Genomic DNA, 13,396 nt, shown 5'->3' on the forward strand with positions numbered 1-13,396 from the left:
AACCCTCAGTTTGTTTCTCAGAGTCCACAGTCTCTCATGGTTCATCTCCTCCTCCGATTCCCCCCTTCATTCTTCCCTTCCTGCTATCTTCTTCTTCTTCTTTTTTTTAAACATATAATGTATTATTTGTTTCAGAGGTACAGGTCCGTGATTCAACAGTCTTACACAATTCACAGCGCTCACCATAGCACATACCCTCCCCAGTGCCCATCACCCAGCCACCCCATCCCTCCCACCCCCCATTTTGATCTTGTCTGACTTCAGGGCATGCCTGCTATCTCTTGTCCAGCTGAGACAGTGTTAGGGAGACAAACCCCCATTACCGAGGGGTTCTAATGACATGTCCTCCAAAGCCCAGGCAGGACGTGACCATAGTATCCACCCAAGCTGACCATTAGGCCAAACACATTAGCCTTTAGAATGATCTAATGGAAAAAAATGCATCTGGTTAGAACTCCTGACTATTCAGACAAAGGTTAATTTGGAACTGCTCGTGTTAGGGACTGAGATCTGCAGAAGAGCCACTAAGCCCTGGCAGCCCTCTGATAGGCTGAGCTCTGAGATCCTGCCAGCATGAGGGAGTAGCTACACTGGCCGAAGGCCTGCCACCTGAGAACCTCCCCAGGAGGCCTCGGAACCACCACTCCCCGGCTTTGCTTCAGTTGGCCCGGCAAGAGGACTGGGCACCGTAATTTTTTAAAAAGTCATCCAGGTGATTTTATGTGTAACCAGAAATAGAAACCACCTGCTATTAAGGACCCAGAGAGGGGGTGTCTGAGGAGCTGATGGAATACAATCCACTCCTGCCTTACAATCCCTGTGGCATCGCACCCCCCGCCTCCACGCTGCTTCACCAATTTTCCCTTTTCTCCTGGATTATTTCCACAATCATATAAACAAGGTGCAATTTCTCCCATTCTAAATGAGACTCTCCTTATATTCCATATTGCCTTTTAGTTACTGCCCTATTGCCCTGCTTCTGTTTAGGGAAAAGCTCCCTAAGATGTGCTTTCTGGGTGTGCCGTCCAATTTCTTTCTGCACTTTTCCTCCTAGACCCAGTCCGTCCGGATGTCCCCCCTCACTACTGCACAGACCCTGGCCCTGTCTTACCATCTGGACACACCGGTGCGTCCAGGTCTCACTCTCGGTCACAGAAGTGGACCAGTTGGAGAAACCCAACACAGGCCTTCCCGATACCCTCTGCGGGTCCCACATGCCCCCGATCCAGCCTACAGCTGGCCCTGCGGGGCTGGGATCAAAGCTCAGTGAACAGAATGCAGAACCGGAAACTTCCAGGCAACGAGAATGACAAATAGAGCCTTCAGGAAAGGGAAGGCGATGACTTACACAGCGTGTGGTGGTGATGATGACAGAACTGGAGATGAAAGAGAGGCCATCGTTCATGCTGACCTGAAGTGCGGCTTTCCTGCAATGACAAGGGAGCCAGAGACACTCAGCATGGTGCGCGAGGAGCAAGGGGCCATGAGCCGGACGCTTAAGTCCCCTGCAGGCTCTGCTCCTAACTGCCCGGGGACTGTGGTCTCTTCCCCTGGGGGCCTGAGCGGGTCTCTTTTGTAAAATGTGGAGGATGGCTTCTAGGGCCCACCCGTATGCTCTAACATTCTAGAGAGATGTCGGGATACCCTTGGCTGGTGTGTCAAGGTATTGCGTTCAGCCCGTCTTACGTGGTAGCGAGTTGCATTGAACCGGCAAGGCCTGCTACCATTTAATTTACCGGTCACCTTGTCGTAGGAAGAAGTTTTCCCAAAACGTGGCTTGCGTCTGTGGGCGTACACTTGTCAAACTGTAAACTGAATGTTCTGTTGTGGTTACCGGGCCCTCTGTGACTGATTCTGATGAGGGGGTTTGCTACCACCCTGACAAGCTCACGGAGGTACAGCAGTGGATGACTGACCTTCTACCCTCCTTCTATCTCTGTGAGACTCACTGAAACCTGAGCTTCTGTTTTGCTTGTCTTTGGCAGTATGGACACAGGGTTAGTTTGTGGAACCAGTGGACTTGAAGGTCAGTGTTAGGCAACCAGACTTGGAGGCTTTACAATTAGAACAAGTGATTGAAAGCAGAAGTTAGATGAACATGTTTAATATTTTTTCCTCAAAGCCACCATTCTCTCTTCAGCCTGTTCCAATCATGTTTACAGAGAAGCGAGTTTGTGTTCTCTGATGAACACCCAACAGATATCTGATGCCCTGCAGGGGCACAGAGGAAGGAGCATTGAGCTTGGCCCAGAAGTCTGAACCTGGGGTCTTGAACCCACTCTTCTTAACCCCTCTGAGCTTCCTTTCTGTGCTTCCTTATGTCTAAGGAGGAGATAATCATCCAGCAGAGCAATTATGATGACAGGGTGAGATAATGTGGGTTGGGAGGGTTTTGGGAAGTGTGAGCTCTAGAAAGGTAGGTATGATTAAGTGAGACATAACTTTGTTGGACACTAGACCCTTCCACTACTGCAGTGTGACCGTGGGCAAGCTATTTAAATTCTCTCAGCCATAGATTCCACATCTGTAAAACTGGGATGATGTGAGCATCTGGTTCTTTGGGAGCTTGGGAGGATAAAGGGAGGTACTCTTTATAAGACATCTGTCCTGGTGCCTTGCTCACCGGAAGCACTGGCACCATCATTGCTACCTGGCGAGGTCTAGACAAGGCTGCGTGACAACAACGAAGAGAGACTCTTCCTTCTCCCTTTGTCCCTTCTACTCCTCTCTCCTCCCTGGCTGTGAGGTTCAGTTGCTGGTGGAAACTTACATGCCAACTTCTTTTAAGATAGGTGCTGGACACAGCAAGTAAGTGTCTTCCACAGTGAAGGGCTTCTCATCTGTAAAAAGGAAGTCACTGGATTAAGAAGAGTGAAGCAACTTTACAATTTCATGTTCAGTGACTCCTAGAGACCATCCACCAAATCCTGGGAGACATGAGAAAAGCAGTAACTCTGAACTAGACACTGGTCTTGAGCCATAAAATCCGCTCGAGTGAATGAACTTTAAGGTTCTCTTGCTAGGCTACTAGTCCCTGACCTCATACAACCAATTGAGTCAATCAGTGAACAAATAGAGACTGAGCTCTTACCATTGACTAGGCATAACTGAGGGGAATCCAGAAGATATAAAACTGGTCCCCAGGGAACTTCGGGTCTGAGTCTAGTTTGAGAGAGAAGCCACATTCATGGAGAAAGTTTGTTGACACAGCATTATTTATAATAGCCAAGACGTGCAGTGAGCAACCTAAGCAGATGAGTGGATAAAGAAAATGTGGCATGTGTATATACATGTATTCATACAACAAAGGTTATTCAGTCATAAGTTAGTAAGTCTTGCCATTTGTGACAACATGGATGGACCTGGAGGACACTGTGCTAAGTGAAATAAGTCAGAGAAAGATAAATATCGTATGATCTCACTTATATGTGGGATCTAAAAAAGAAAAAAAAAATGAACTCATAGAGAACAGAGAACAGATTGGTGGTTGCCAGGGGTGGGGGATGGGTGAAATGGGTGAAGATGGTCAAAAGGTACAGACTTCCAGTTATCAAATAAGTCATGAGGATGTCATGTACGGTGTGGTGACTCTAGGTCATAATACTGTATTGCATGTTTGGAAGTTGCTAAGAGAGTAAATCTTACAAGTTCTCTTCACAAGAAAAGAATTTGTAATGATGTATGGTGATGGATGTTAACTAGATTTATCGTGGTGATCATTTCACCTTCTTTACAAATATTGAATCACTAGGTTGTACATCTGAAACTAATATAATGCTTTTTGTCAATTATTTCTCAATTTTTTAAAGAAGGAAAAGCTTTCTGACACATACAAGAAGTAGCTAAGCCAAAATATTACTTAGCTTCAGAGGACAGAGAGCTCTCTTTAGGTGGGTGATGTGGTGAGGTGACAGGGAACACAACACTTGAGATGTGCTTTGGCAGAGAGATTGGGAAGAGGCATTCCTGGCGAGAGGAATGGCATGAGCAGAGGCAGAGCAAACAAAAGATATATTCTAGGGTTGGAGGTAAGTAGGATTTGAAAAGATCAGTATAGGAAGAAATTTGGTCTCAATTCTTTGCGTGAGAACGTAGGAGTTTGGACACAGGCCTATTAGCTATGAAAAGAACTTCGGAGGTTTTTGGAAAAAAAAAAAAACTTGAAGGGATGATTTTGGGAGTTGCAGCAGATAGAGCTGTGAAAGATGGATGGGAATGGGGGGAGTCTGGAGGTGGAGAGTTCTTGCTCTTATTCTGTGGGTGAAAAAAAGAAAGCTTTCATCTCAAGCTCCTTAAAAACTTCATTGTGTCCCAGGTTCTGGGGCTGAGAAGTTACTAACTGCAGTCAGTATATAGTATTCATGCCTTCATGATGCAACATTTAAGGGTGCGTGCTCTGTACCAAACATTGTGGTAGGACCTGCGGGGATATGACGATGAATAATATGAGTCCCTTTAACCAAGCTGTGAATACAAATGCCTGCCCTAGAAGAAAGGAATACACGTATAATTGAAGGACGGTATTCTCCTATCAGCGTTTGTTACAAAACGGATGTCTCTAATGACATTGGACTGTGGCTGACACTAAACACTTGCTTGAGTGCGGACTAGGAAGGCTGGTGCCCTCTGCCTGGATTGAAGGAGCAGAGCCACCTGGGGTGAGGGTTAGAGGACATGTCTGAGTGCCAAGCACGGTGTCTCCATGGAAGGAGGAGGAAGAGAATGGTCCATTACAGTCTTCTCTGATGTCTAGGGAGATCTTCAAATGGTGAAAAGTTAGGGGGGCTATTCCAAGTCATTCACTGATCATTCATTCATTCAACAGGTATTTATTAAAGGCCTTCTATGAACTGGAGACACAGGCTTTGAGAACAGAAACATGGTCTCTGATTTCATGGGTTTTGTAGGAGCTGCAGGGGAGACAGTTATTAAGCACTTTCATTTGTATTAAAAAATATATTCTTTCGAATATCTTCCACGTGTCAGGCATTGTGCTAGGCCTTGCAATGAACAAAACAGAGGAAAGCACCTTGCCCAAGGAGCTGACATGCTGGAGATGACACAAGTTACTATTTAACTATAATTGTGGTGAGCACAAAGAAAGAAAGAGAAGGGAGTTCAGGAAATGCTTCCCTGAGGAAAGGCGATATAAGCTGAGACCTGTGGTTAGGCAAAGAGGACACGGAGTGGGACAGGAGGCCCTGCAAAGATCCTGGGGCAGGAAGGAGCCCATAGCCTTTGAGAGCTAAAGGAAGGCCAACAAGGCTGGTGAATTTGAGTGAGACAGTGGCTCAAAATGAGGCTAGAAAAGGCAGCAGGACCAGATGACCGAGGCCTTATAGGCGATGGTGGGGCTTTGGGGATTTTTCCTAAAAACAACAAGTATTGGAGGTCCCTCCTCATATGTAGAATTAATCTTCGCAGATCATGGAACATTGCTGGAACAGTGGAGGTGTGTTGAATGAAACTCGGAAGTTTATGATGACGTTGGCAGATCACACAATGCCCGAACTGAGCATTTTTGTTTTCAAGATACTTCCCAGCCTCTGGCGATGATCATGCCATCAAGACTAATGCAGGCCATGCTGTGGGTCGGCACTCTCCACGCACCTTGCATAAGCCACATCATCGAATTTAACCTGCTAGAAGTGCTACCAGGGAAGGATATTATTCCCTTCATTTGAAAGGTGAAGCACGACATAGAGAGGTGAAGAAACTTGCCCCGTGTTACACAGGGGAGCCTGGATCCACCCCCAGGCAGTCTGGCTGTGGCCATGCTTTACCTCCTTCTACAACAACCTTGCGAACCGAAGCAAGGCAAGGGCATTGGGCTCACTTTCCGATGCGAATGGAGGCTCAGAGAGGTGACAATGACCCATGGTTGCACAGCAAGTGAGAGGCAAAGCCAGGACTAGAACTCGATTCTCCATTTTTCCTCCCTTGCCAAGAGCCTCTCCATTCCAGGAAAGGCTTGTGTTAGAGAATAAACCGAACTTGGGATAGGCATGGCTGACTAGAAACTATATTCTTTTCTTGGCCACGGCTTATCCTGCAGCACATGCACTAGCAATACCTGGGAGTGCAGATGCCCGCCCACGGAGCCAGCCCAAGGAGCCACGGGGCAGCCACAGAGTGGCCACAGGAGGCCTCGTGACTCTTGGCTGCATTCTGTGGGAAGTGCTGGTCACGTGGAGGTGGGCATCCAAGTCAGAGATGGTGCACTGGAGTGACACAAGGGAGCCTCAGGGTTCGGTGTGCCCAGGGGGCTGTTAGTGCCCACGCACCTTCCAGGGCCTTCTCTGCAAAGCTCTTGCCCCGCCCTCCATCCCAACTGGAAAAGAGTGAGAGGACAAGAATGGCCTAGGTCACTTAGACATTTCTCTTTGTCTTGCCTTCAGTTTCCTCTCCTGCCCGAGAGACCAAATAATTCTGGAGCAAAGCAGAGGCAAACCTCCCTGGGAGGACTGAGGACACTTTGCGGGGGCTGTAACTCAGGCCGGACTCCGCCTTCCATCGGTTTATCAGCCTCTGGGGCTGTGGGCCCGCTCTGGGGAGCTGGCATTTTCTGCTCTGAGAGGGAGTGTTTGGTTTGGAGCCTGTTTTCGCTTTACCACAAAAATGAGTGACTTTTTTTTTTTCTTTCTCTCTCTCTCTCTCTAAACAAAGGAGGGCCATTTGGTTTCCATAACTCAGATCATCTGACTCCTTCCTGGAATGTCCTCTTGGGAAGCAGGGCACAAAGCCTTCCCCCTCGGCTGAGCCACGTTTGGCTCAGGGGCCATGCCAACCTTGCTGCTGCCTCCGCCAAAGCCAGTGGTGTTGGGATGTTGGGGGGACCGTAATCCACTCCGAGCGCGACCGAGGCCCAGTTCCTCTGTCCACTGGGCAGCGATTTCACTGCTGGTTAGCCCTGAGTGGGCCGCGGGGTGGAGACCAGGAGCTAGGAGACCCGCGCTTGGCTCGTGGGCAACAGGGGGAGAAGATTGTGGGGGGGGGGCAAGAGTTTGAGACCAGAAGTTAAGGGAATTTTTAGATGATCTGTAAATATAAATTTCCTTGCCTTTTACCAAAGATATTTCAGAATTCGGTACATAGGTTAATCTAAAACATTTGTCTACAAGAGTCTGATAATTGAACACAAGCTTGATTTAAACCAGGATTTGGGGCTCAGTGAGCGTCATTACACCAAATTGCCAAACACCCTCGGCTTGAGAACTGGGCATTCCTGAGGATGAGAACAGAGGGCACAGAGTGGGGCAGAGTACCCACCCACACATACATCTATATCCACATATCATCTAAATCTGTATGTTTATACTGATTTTGTCTAACACTATATACCCATGGTCTCGTTTGACATTACTATTATTTATCATTTACAGTTTGGGAAACTGGGGCTCAGAGAGGTTCGTTAATTGAATTAGTGTTGCACCACTTGTAAATGTCAAGGCTGAAATTCAAACCCAGGTTTTGTTGCAGTGATTTGCCCAAGGTCAACCCAGCTGGCTTTTTCACAGATGTAATTTAAACTGTTAAATTAAATGAAACTAGTTAGCCATTTCACATTGTTATTATCTCACAGCTGATTTTGTGATACAGCCTGAGCTACACCAGGAGCCAAGTCTTTTTATACCTGGCCACTTTGGAAGCAAACGGTTAAGATGCTCCGGGGGCAGGATTGGAGAACACTGTCTCCTATGGGAGGGGATCAGGATTGAAAAGCTCTGTGGGGAGGTTCAGGCACCTTTTGAGAGACAGTGATCTACTATAATGAACCCATGTTCCAGAACCATACACTCAAGTACATACATTCCCAGGTTTTGACCTTGAATCAATGTAATTCTTTTGAGACTATTGAAGGAATTCCCAGAATTCTTCCCTGCAGTTGGTGACTATCTAATGGATTTGGGATAAAACCAGGATTAAAATTCATTAGCTAATTCAAACACCAATCACAGTGAATCCTTTTATAGGACTGATTAAATAATTCAAATATTTTTCAAGCCTTGGCAATCTTTTCTTGATGTAAATATTTATTTCTGGTCAAAAGGACAAGCAAAACCTTTAGTCTTATCTGGGGGTGCTTGTTGAAACCCTCCAAAAGCTGATGTAAGCTCCAAAGTAGAGTTTACATTCCTACTGTTACAAAATAGTGAAGGTTAGGGACTAAATGAGCTCACCCTGCGCTTTCTCCCAATTTCCACTGGGTCTAGGGAGCATTTTCAGGGCATCCCTAAGCCAAGCATAACTGTTCAGCACCAGATTATCAGCTGGTTGGGGAATGTGTCTGAATGAAGGGAGAACAGACAGGCTAGAGCTAGGCTGGATGTTTCTATCTTCTCGCTGACTTCAAAAGTAACCATCTTTTTAAAAAGTTAGGCTTTTAAAATACTGTGCAAAAACCTGAAATAAAATGATATTCAGCAGGACTCCAAGTTAGTGAAATTCAAAGCATCTGGGTTGAGCTCTCTGGAGCTTCAGCCAGAAAGGAGGTAGTTGATTGCCCTCCTGGGGTTCCTGCAATGATAATTCACAAACACGGGGATTTTACTGCAAAGCTAAATGGAGCCCATTGCTTAGAGTAGAAGGAAATTATTATTTATTGGGCACATATTCTGTGTCAGGCCCTGGGTGGGGAAGTTTTCATAAATGGGTGAGATAACAAGCCTGGGGATTTTCTTGACAGAAGACATTAAACTCTAATTCGGGGACAAAGCAAGGAATTTGAAAGTGGAGAGAATGGCTTCTACTTGGAAAGGGTGAACAGTGGTTCTGAGGTCAGAGGAATGAGAAACAAGAGTCAAGACAGAACGGGAAAAGATGGTAGTGAAGTGCTGGTGAGTGGGGCCGAGTTGGGAATAATCCTCAGAACACAGCGCATCCGCTATAATGTCCTTTCATGCCCAGCTGAAGCCAGAGTTGGCCACCATCCTCCTTAGGCATGGCTCACATCTACCTCCCTCTTCCCTGGCCTGGAATTGTTGCAAGGTTTCCTTGGAAGCCCTCATTGGCGAGTTGAACCTGGCCAACAGTTTCCAGGTAAGTTTCCTGGGCCTTTACATAACTATTTTACCAGTTCCTGTAGGTTACAGGTATCCAGGATATATCTTTTGGTTTCTTTTCCTGTTCTCTGGAGGCAGGTTGGACCAGGATGGAGAAACAATGAGCTCGTTAAGAGCCTGGGCTCGAATTCCATCACAACTCCGTCACCTGCTGGCTACCTAACCCTAACTGCAACCCAGAGATCTCGGGAATGAGAGATCAGATGTGAATCGTACTCATTTCATAAATTGATATAAATTTTAATGAGATGATAGGATTAAGTGCTCAGCATTTAAGCACTTGACATGTCAACTCTTGTTACTAAAGCGGGGTACTGCTAGCTTCATTGTCTCTGAGGCACCTGAAAAACAGAAGATGTGAACATGTGTGCAAACTGAATATGTCTCGCGACTTACCTACCAGGTTGTGTCAGGGCTAGATGGTAGAGGGGTGACAAGAAGAAAGTCATCTATCCAAATAGGATCTGTGGACATCTATATAGGGCCGTGCTTCTCCGATGTGGTGATTTTGTCCCTCAGGGGACAACTGGCAATGTCTGAGACAGTTCTGGTTGTCATACTAGGACCGAAGTACTACCGGCATTCAGTGAGCAGAGACCAGAGATGGTGCTAAATATCCTACACTGCACAAGGCATCCTTCTCCCCCCCTCAACAAAGAATTATCTGGCCCTGAATGTCGATAGTATCAAGGTAAGAAATCCTGGTATAATGTCTATCATGGCTATATATATATATATATATATATATATATATATATATATTGCCCATTGTAGAGGGTCCTTTAGATATTACTGGGTGGTCCACAGCCCCCAGGTATGGGTAGAATGTTCAGAAATGTTCAGAGGTGTTATAAAGTGATGGGTAGAGGAGGGAAAAACAGCTTGAGGTTCATTGCAAGACACCTGGTTGGAGAAAGGAAGAGTGCCCCTATGCAGGCTTCATAGGTCCAGATTTTCCTGGTGGTAGGTGGTATAGCACCTGAGCCACTCTGCTTGGTGGAGCTTTATAACTGAAAGGGGCATTCCAGAAGTGGGACTTAGAGTGCTGCCAAGGTTCTGAACTGATGTGGGCAGGAAGGATGTAGAGTGGAACACCTTCCCTATAAACGGCAATATAGGACTCAGAACTGAGTGCAGTCTTAGAAGATAATGAAGTGTGTTATCCTGGTCACTGTGTACATGAGGATCAAGATTCCATCAGGGCCCCAGGAGAAGGAAAAAACAAGGGACCATGAGTCCTTTCCCAGAAGAGTGCAGGGACGGGATCCAGCAGCCTTGCTGGTCTCTGGATTGTCTTTTTTGGGCTTATGCATTTCCCAGTCCCACACACGGTGTGACCCCTGTGGATCTAGGCTCACTGGCTCCCGGAACTGGTCCTCGGCACAATTAGTTTGATTTCTCAGGATGTAAATGATTTTCTGCTCATATTTTCTGTTATTTTTATTAATTACAAAGGTCATACGTGTTTAGCAATACAAGACTGAGAAAAGTGAGAAGTCTGAGCTAGACAGAGAAGTGTATAAAAAAGAAATGAAAATCCTTGGTAATCCTAACTTCCAGTGATAAACACTGTTAATGCTTTGGGGTACCCTATTTCAGGATTTTTTTTCTACGCATATTATTTTTTACATAATTGGAATCATACTACACATAACGTCATGGTATTTGGCATTCATCTTTATCTGAAGGTAATAGGGGCGGTGTAGGTATTGCAAGACAACTTAATAAAGGTAATGGGCCCAGGACTCTTGCAAATTATTTTCCCCTCTCAATAAATCTACACCAAAAAAATTCTTGACCATTTGACGTTTATAAAACTTACAAATTATCTTCTAAGCAAAGCATCAGCCTTTAAAAATTGAGGTCAGAGTAAGTGGTGCACTCAAGACAGCTGTAATCTACTAAGAATAAATATATTTTTTAAAGCTTTGTTTTTACTTGGTTGAAGACAACTGTGGCTTCAGGCACAAGCTGTGTGTCTCCTGACACACAAACTCTTGTAGCTGTGCACAATTAGGTTTGGGAGGGTTTTACCTTTGGAATTGGGATGGAGGGGCAAGCCTACCAAAATGCCTAGAGGCTTCCATACAATCAGGATGATCAATACTGACTGCTTTTAAAGAACACAGACCTCTATAGAGACTCAGAGAAGAGGTGGGATGGAGACCCCAGGCACACACTTGAATAACAGTGGATGCTATGGAACTGCTGCAGTATGCATGCTGGGGGCCAGAGCTGAAGTGCACGGAGAAGAGACCCACAGATAGCATTCTTTTTCTTCCTTTCCCTCAGCAGCATCACCTTTTCCTTGAAATGGGTGTTGAGAAAATATTTAAAGAATGTCAGTTTGAAGGGGAAGGCATAGATTGTTAGCCTGCCTGGGGTTCTCACAAGTCTGGCCCAGCTCTGTGGTTGCCCTCTTCTCCTCCACCATCCCACTGAAGTGACAGAGGAGGAGCGTTATGTGAGGACAAGCAGGGTTCATGGAAGTCCAGTCATTGGGTGCAGAAGTAGAGGGGTCCAACTTTCCCCATCAGGACAGGCAGGGCTAGGGCAATGACAGTCTCAGGAAGTTCACAAGCAAGTCTCTCCTCCAACCACGCCTCAAAGAAGCACAGTGCGTGCTAAGTTCATGTGTCGCTTAGAATTTTCACTTGGAGGCAAACTGCATGCATGGTAGAGCAGGGACAAGGTCGAGGGTGAGTCTATCAGGCACTGCCATAGCTAACTTTGGGCTGTGTCAACTCACCCCTGCAAGAAGGTCTTTTGCCCCAGAATGAAAATCTTTACCACCTAGTTACTGTGGGGTGGCAACTCCCCATTTATTTCCATCCTATCCCAGATTACTGGGGCTTTTGTCTGACCAGGCAACACTCCAGTAAATTTCCACTTAACGATATTTTTGTCTGGGCCTTAATGATGGGAACACACACTAACACAGTCTTGGCAGGAACCACTTCAGAAATGACTGGCAAAATCAGAGCTCTTTCTGAAAGCAGGGGCAAAGGGGAACACTGTCAGATAACATGAAACTCCTGAAGTTCAAGGAAAAGGGGGCCAGTCAGGGAATCACAAGGGGTGCTTTACCTGTGAACGTAGAGTCAACTACATACATGGACACGCTAAAGCCTGGGCTCTTTCTTCCCCGGTCCAGGGCTTTTTTTCTTGAACTTGGGTTCAAGTCTTGACTCCTTACTAATGTGCTCTGTGACCTTGGGCAAGTAGCCAAATCTCTCTGAGCTGAGGTTTCCTGTCTACAAAATGCAGGGCAGTCATGGGAATCAATACCTCCTAATGAGGTCTATATCAGAGTTATGTGGGCATTTGGGAATCAGAGGACCCAGGGATCTGTGGGGATCTTTGTTTTGGAAGTGGTCAAAAGCCTCTGGATCACCCAAGGTCCAAATCGCTTCTACCTCCAGCCATCTAGGTGACCTTGGGCACTTGTTGAGTTTTAGTTTCCTACTTAGCAAAAAGGGATACAAATAACTTGTCCCTCACTGGGATGCTGTGAGGATGGAATGAGATAGTACAGGGAGGGCCCAGGGTAGGTGCTCAGCAATCAGTAGCTGCTATTATTTCTTAGATGAAGCTCTCTGGAGAGTCTGATATGCAGCCTGACCCGGCACCACAAGAGGAGATGCTCCTTTATGTCTCTTCATTCTGAGTTACCCAAAGTGATCTTCCACCATCTTCTTATGACATCAACCCCTCAGGGATGCATTCAAATTGCACTAAGAACCTTTGACCAAAAGATGCCATACTCTAACCAGTGAGAAAGGAAACAATAGGCTTTTGTTTGGGAAGTTTCTCTTCTTCCCTCCCCATCTGCCATCATAGGTGCATTTCCAATGATCTCCTTAGGGTGCCCACAGCAGCCCCAGGGCCCACATGTTTTCTAAGATGAAGTATAGTTTCTGGATAATTGGACAGATTTTTAAAAACAAACACACTCGAACTTCTGCACTCGAGCGAGTGTTGTCTCTCGTCCCCTCGGGAAGCTGAGCCCTTCTTTGGGACTCTTAGAACTGCCTTCATGAGTAAAGTTCAGTTTGAAAAAGAATCTTCAAAAGGGGCAAAGTTTTATCCTTTGAGAGTGAAAAAAAGGAAACCAGAGCCATGCCTAGTGAATAAGATTGGAGATCAAGCTGGGAAATAACATTTTGTAGCAAAAACTAGTGTGCCTATAAAACCAGGAAACCGATTGCTCACATGGCCTATAAATGGAATTTTAGTGAGTTTGTTAAAAATCGCTTTCTTTGTTTATCGTCATACCTCCTACCTTGCCACGCAGCCCCAGGACAGTCTAGCATGTTTTTCATTATTGCATTGAT

The 13,396-nt window shown here is 46.0% G+C and overlaps 1 protein-coding gene across 1 annotated transcript in view; it reads right to left on the reverse strand.

Moving 5' to 3' along the window:
- ANTXR1 (ANTXR cell adhesion molecule 1) overlaps positions 1 to 13,396 on the reverse strand; it is a 215,675-nt gene that overhangs the window by 110,868 nt on the left and 91,411 nt on the right. The window contains exons 11-12 of the mRNA XM_025868548.2: positions 2,771 to 2,840; positions 1,349 to 1,427 (exon numbers count right to left, since the gene is read on the reverse strand). Coding sequence (XP_025724333.1) covers positions 1,349 to 1,427; positions 2,771 to 2,840 — 149 coding nt within the window. The remainder of the gene's footprint in view (positions 1 to 1,348; positions 1,428 to 2,770; positions 2,841 to 13,396) is intronic.

Source organism: Callorhinus ursinus, unplaced genomic scaffold, assembly GCF_003265705.2.
Source record: "Callorhinus ursinus isolate GAN/ISIS: 27379988/994484 unplaced genomic scaffold, GSC_fseal_2.0 scaffold10, whole genome shotgun sequence".
Taxonomy (NCBI): domain Eukaryota; kingdom Metazoa; phylum Chordata; class Mammalia; order Carnivora; family Otariidae; genus Callorhinus; species Callorhinus ursinus.